The 6,811-nt window shown below is 39.6% G+C and overlaps 1 protein-coding gene across 1 annotated transcript; it reads right to left on the bottom strand.

The window, feature by feature from the left end:
- On the bottom strand, positions 1-2,870 carry nppb.L (natriuretic peptide B L homeolog). Its single transcript, NM_001095529.1, has 3 exons — positions 2,645-2,870; positions 1,952-2,228; positions 1-200 (listed from the first exon to the last, which is right to left on the bottom strand). Exons 1-3 carry the CDS (start codon positions 2,762-2,764, stop codon positions 184-186), a joined length of 414 nt encoding a protein of 137 aa, NP_001088998.1. The 5' UTR covers positions 2,765-2,870; the 3' UTR covers positions 1-183.
- Between the last annotated feature and the right edge of the window lie 3,941 nt (positions 2,871-6,811).

The raw sequence follows: 6,811 nt of genomic DNA, 5'->3' as shown, positions 1-6,811 counted from the left end.
TAAAGTGCCAGCTGTCATTTTTAATATGAATTATGAAGTGCTACCAAAATGCTGTTATAAAATACCAAATAAATAGTCATAAATAAATAAATTAGAACAGAGACTTAAATAGAATACAAATGTCTATGCAAATTTTCTTATAGGAATTAAAGAAACAGAAGAGAATCTGAAATCCTTGCTGGGTCAATATCTCCTGGATCCTGAAAACAGAACAATAAATACTGGTTATAAATGATTCCATATATATCTGTCTTTAATGCTGGCCATAGACGCAAAGATCCGATCGTACGAATCGAGGATTCATACGATTTTCGGACCGTGTGTGGAGAGTCCCTATAGGTCGATCGGACAGGTTAAAAGATTTCTGTTGGCTGCGGGTAATATCTCTGCATGTATTGCCGATCATACGATCTTCAGTGGGAGACTGTCACTAGCTTTGTCAGACATAACTATCGTACAATTGCTGTCAGAGGTAGAACATTGGCTGATCTGTTCTTTAACTACTTTATTTGATCAGACTGGTGAGTCTTTGTTATAAATGGTTAGTGGCAGGTCGGGAGATTGGGGAATCATCGTACGATCGGATCTTTGCATCTATGACCAGCTTAACTCACATATCAGATACAGTACTCAGCCCTTTGTTGAGAAGATTTGCTGGCAATGATCTGGTTTGCAATGTTGAAACCTTTATGTGACAGGGGAAATTATCCAAATATGCCTTGTATCACACTATTTATATATCATTACTGGAAGCCAGTTTAATGCCCTTTCTATTATTTGAGTGGATTTTATAGACTACAAAGGGTCTAAAGGCTATATTTCACAGTTCATACAGTACAACTTAGATAATGACTGATGAGTTGAAAGTTCCAATTTCCTCCTGTGGTTGATATATCCTTTACTCGTGAATTCTAACTACACTCTGGAATATTCTTTTTTTTGCTACTGACAAGTTGCTTTCAGCAAAAAGCTAATTCGTATCTATCAGACGCTTCTCACGTTTAAAGGGATCCTGTCATGGGAAAAAAAATTTTTTTCAAAATGAATCAGTTAATAGTGCTGTTCCAGCAGAATTCTGCGCTGAAATCCATTTCTCAAAAGAGCAAACAGATTTTTTTATATTTAATTTTAAAATCTGACATGGGGCTAGACATTTTGTCAATTTCCCAGCTGCCCCAAGTCATGTGACGTGTGCCTGCACTTTAGGAGAGAAATGCTTTATGGCAGGCTGCTGTTTTTCCTTCTCAATGTAACTGAATGTGTCTCAGTGAGACATGGGTTTTTACTATTGAGTGTTGTTCTTAGATCTACCAGGCAGCTGTTATCTTGTGTTAGGGAGCTGCTATCTGGTTACCTTCCCATTGTTCTTTTGTTTGGCTGCTGGGGGGGGGGGGTATCACTCCAACTTGCAGTACAGCAGTAAAGAGTGATTGAAGTTTGTCAGAGCACAAGTCACATGACTTGGGGCAGCTGGGAAATTGACAATATGTCTAGCCCCATGTCAGATTTCAAAATTGAATATAAAAAAATCTGTTTGCTCTTTTGAGAAATGGATTTCAGTGTAGAATTCTGCCGGAGCAGCACTATTAACTGATTCATTTTGAAAAAAATTTTTTTTCCATGACAGTATCCCTTTAATTACGGTAATTCCCCTACACAAGGCTGGGGTAGGAATACATTGCTTTCTGCAATTATACTGTTTTTTTATTAAATATGTATTACTTTATTATTTGAATGCATTTGTTTTCTATTATTTATTATATTTGCTAATATGTTTATACCATTTTAATATATAATTATATTTAATAGAAACGCTACGATATCATAGAGCCTTCAGCCACCGACACATAAAGGTGCTGCAGTAATTAAAGCATTAACTCATTGTGTGCCATGCCCATGAGCCCATCCCATCCATAGAAAACCACATAATAGAACTATCTCAAAGACTTACCATTACATCCCATTCCACTCAGGGAATCGATTCTGTCTATTCGTCTCCCGAAGCATCCGGAACCCCTCATCATTTTGGGGTTTCGCAGGGACCTTAACCCTTTGAGGATCGAGTCCTTCAGTGGGAGCTGTGGATCTGACAGCGACTGGGAGACAATGTCATCTTGATCTATTACCGGCAGCCGAGCAGCATCGACATCCTGCGATTTAGGCTCTGTGGCATCTGCATCCAAAGCTTCTATAAGAGCCAGTTTCTCTTCCAGCCTCTCCAGTACCCCCTATTGCAAAACATGAAGACTGGATATAAATCTGACATACAGTTTCATTAACCCCATGCTGCACAGACATACCTGCCCAGACGGCTGCTTTGCAGGGAATGTTAATGTAGCCTGCCATGCAGCAACCGTAAATCAATAATATTACCATTTTTATTAACATCTGCAGGCTGGGAGGTGAGAATGGCTGAGGAGGTGCCATTTATAGCCCTGGAAAATCATTTATTTTAGCATGTTTATATATGTAAAAAAAATCATTTATTTTTAGCACATTTATATAGCTCATGCCCTTCACACTTTTCTGCCCAGCTATAATCTATCCCCTACCTCTATAGTTCTGTAGTCCAGTACACTCCATTCAGTATGGATCTATTGGGAAAATAAGTTACAATTATATATGAAACATGAAACAAACTCACCTTGAAGGTGTCCAGGTCTCTGTCTTTGTCCAAGTCCATCAACGGGTGGGCTGCACAGCTCTGGAACTGTAAGCAAACAAACAGCAGGGAGCCGCAGAACAGATAGACCTTCCACTCCATTGTAACCTGTGCTAATCTTGGTGCTCTCACACTTTCTCTGCAGTCCAGTTACAGCTTTCTGCCTCTGCCTCTCTTCTACTCTATACCCCCTCTCTGCCTCTCAAACTGTTCCTTCTCCCTGTGTGTCTCTATTTGCCCCTTTCTTTCTTGCACTCCCAAACTAGCCTGGATGCACTTTTATACCATAGTGCTGTGTTCAAGGGTTATCTAAAACTTATCTGGACACATTCTGGAATCAGCATTACTCTGACTAGAAACAACCAGTTTGCTAGTTGAAGATTCCCTTTTTAGTTGTCACTAAAAGGAATGTGCCACCCTGTGTCCCTGTGATGCTGCACTTCAGATTACCCCCACCCCCAGTGGCATACTTGGAACTTTTGTTGTGAGTGATCTATATGTAAGCACCGGATACTAATTCTCAGAATCATCCCTGATTAGGGCATTGTAGTTACTGGTACCTTGTATAGATTCAGGATTTGGAGGACAGGTTGGAGCAGTGTGTGCTGGTCAAAGGAAGTGAGTAATATATTATAATTTCCCTCTCTAGTCTGAATAATGAATTTCCTTCTTAATTATGAGATATCCCCCTCCACTCTTTTGCTACAGGATAGATTGGGATCAAGCTTTGATTTTCTGTCCAAAAAATGAGTCAATATATTGTGAATGCAACTAATAAATGTATCGGTGAGTGGAACATATTCTTACATTATACATGGTTAATATACATTTTTGTACATATATCCTCAAGGTATATTTCATATGAGAGTTCTATGAAAGAGAATAGATTTCCAATAACCAATGGACAAAAAAATAATGCTGACCGGTCTGTTAGGTATACAATAAAATTTTGGGGATGAATTATGAAGATGTAAGCATCTTCGTACTATGAATTGATTTAAGAAACTCTGAATTTCTAATCGAATCCCTTTCCTGAAACTATCTAATGTATCAGCCAGTACAACTGTTTTATGAAGAGAATTCCACCACATCACAGCACTCCCTTTAAAAAACCCTCCTCCCATAAGATGGAAACTCCTTTCTGGTCACCTGAATAGGTTCTCTCATGTCAGCTTTTAAAGTGGACCCGTCACCCAAAAAAATTATTCAAAATCCTATTTTATCACATTAGTCAAGCAAAATGAACTTTAATTACACTATATAAATTATTAGAATCTTGTTTCCTTCAGTCTGGGAATTCATAATTATAACAAGCAGGCAGGAGCCATTTTGTGGACACTGTTATTAAGACAAGCCTTGTATCATCTCAGAATCTTGTTTGTGCACCAGAATAGGGGACCTGAAGTCCATCCCCATGCCCATCTAGAAAGTGCTGAATGGAAAGTGAAAGCAGTTGTCTGCCCCGCCTCTATGCCTAGGCATAGAGGTGGGGCAGACAATATTTGATTGACAGCTGAGATTTTTAAATGAGTTTACAACAGTTATGAATGCTTTAATAAAAAATCGAAATTGGATTTCATGTTTAATTTGAAAAGGACTTTTATTATACAGATTTTTGTGTCTGGGTGACGGGTCCACTTTAAAGATTAACTGTTTAATAAAGCATCAAAAACTTTAAAAACCACATTGTTAAAAACCTCCAGTACCTTATATAGACAATACCATATAAGCCAGTGAAATGTAAAGTAGACTCCCAACAAAAATTGGTGGGTCCAGGTGCACATGCCCCAGATATTCAGCTTAGGGAGTAGATGCACTCTCGGCATTAATAGAGCCAAATTTCTATTTTTAAAAATGGAAATTCAGCTTTTAAAGCTACCAGTGGCAGCTTTTTGTCACCCCTGATAAATGGCTGCTCACTGCTGCCTGAGGCAAGGATCTCACCTTGGCTCATGGCAGGAGCTGCCCTGAAAATAACACCATCCCTTAATGGGGGGTCACTGTCAAACCATATTCATGCATTTTTGCTGCCTTACAACTCTTTTAGTAGTATTCATAGGTCTTAAAATAAGGTCTCAAACTTGTCATTTTTAAATGCCGTCCTCTTCATTCCTATTAACTTCTTTACAACTGTGGTAAGATAAATAGGGTTTTATCATGCTTTTAGATTTCTATTCTTATGGAAAATGTTTAGACAGAGCTGGGACAAGCATGGGGGAGGTCCTGTCCCCCCCGTGTGTACGCACAACCCAAACTTACAAAACGTTTGGGGTAAGCAGACAGAAGAGATATTTGCCTATAGCCCCCATCACTCTTGTGCCCTAGGTATGTGACTCTTCTACCTACCCTTAGTTCTGTCCCTGCTTTTAGAATAGTAATGCTTTAATACAATTTTAAATTACAGCCACTTCTCTTTTGTGTTTTTCGTTGAGAACCTCATGGCCAAATGTACAAGCTGAAATAATGATTTGAAGGTATTAAAGTTTAGTGTCTTTGTTGACCCAATTCAATATGTGGGTGAATGATTAAAATACCCTGTTATTGCCAGTCTTGACTAGGGATGGGTGATTTTTTTTGCCTTGTTTCTCTGTGAAAATGACGCCCATAGTCTTGTATGGTGTTGTGTGTCAAAAAAAAAAAGGCGCGCGACTTTAATGGGCGATGGCAACATTTCGACATGTATTCCTTGTAACAAATTACCCTGCTCTAAGAGTCAGCTTGCTCCATACATGCCAGTTCATAGCTGCCCTCCTCAACATCTTCGCCCAAAATGGCAAATCTGTTGTTGTAGATTGGCTGCAGCCACCCTGCCATTTTACCCCATACATTCCCTTCTAACTGTAACAAGCTATATGGCTCTAATACCAAAATTGTCCCACCTCCACCCACCAGTGGCTTGCTGTCCCCCCCTCAGTTTTGTAAACTATCCCCTTAGATTTTGCAATTCAGATTCCAAGAGGGAAAAGCCACCTGCATTCCTCCCTGGAATGTCTGCTCCAAGAACGTATACAGGATTCTACCTTTTTCCACAAGATTCGGATTGGGACGAGTCCTTCTGCCTGGCCGAACCGAATCCTAATTTGCATATGCAAATTGGGGCAGGGAGGGAAATTGTGGGACTTTTTGTCACAAAACAAGGAAGTAAAAACTGTTTTCCCCTTCCCACCACTATTTTGCATATGCAAATTAGGGTTCGGATTTGGTTCGGTATTCGGCCGAATTTTTCACGAAGGGTTTGGCCGAATCCAAAATAGTGGATTCGGTGCATCCCTACACGAGATGCAACTGCACCTACATAACACGATTTACTGCTGTAAACCTCCTTTTTCTTTCCAAGCACTCTTATTAACACTTATTCACAGGTAACACATGGATCATATGCAGAATTTGCTTTGCAGACTTCAACTTCAAAGATAAAACATATAGGGAAAAGAGCATTTGATTTCTTTACAATTATTTCACTATTGTGGTGTATCTCCCTCCTTTATTTAAAGAATTTAAGGTAGTATTGAATATCACCAGGCATTTTACCAGTGTTTCTCTTTTTTAATGAACCACTTTTTAGAAATTGCATTCTTTTTTCCTCTTGTCCTTGGGGTTCGCAGGTTTCTAGGTTAAATAGTCTAATAGTCTAACTTTACTATTCATGGCCTATTTACTAAAATAATAATAAAAGTCTTTTTCAAATTTTTTTATTAAAGCAAATTCAACCTAAATCCAAACCACATTTACTAAAAAATCAGATTAAAAAAAAAAGCATGGCAGGAAAAGTTGCGTCAAAATCCCGTGACAATTCAAATCAGAGCCGTGCGAGGCCGGCCAGGCTCCCTAGGCAACCTGGCTAATCATTTGGCTGGCTGAGCGCGTGCATTGGAGCTTGCGCGCATACGCAGTGAGTTGGCGCTAACGCGCATGCACAGGACGCAAAAAGATATGGCTATAGCACACACAGTTGGGCAGAGAGGAGACCGGACATGGGTAGGCGACGGAGCAGGTACGTGCCTGGGGCCCCCCCAGCTTTGCACCCTAGGCACGTGCCTACCCCTAGTTCCAGCTCTGCTTCAAATTGTGCTACTTTTTTTAATTGTCACATAAAACGACAAATTATTGCCATTTTCGGATGAAAACCAGCGTCAAACTGCCCAAAAT

The sequence above is a fragment of the Xenopus laevis genome, chromosome 7L, assembly GCF_017654675.1.
Source record: "Xenopus laevis strain J_2021 chromosome 7L, Xenopus_laevis_v10.1, whole genome shotgun sequence".
In the NCBI taxonomy this organism is placed as follows: Eukaryota; Metazoa; Chordata; class Amphibia; order Anura; family Pipidae; genus Xenopus; species Xenopus laevis.
Note: the sequence above shows the minus strand (reverse complement) of the source record. Positions and strands in the feature narration are given on the sequence as shown.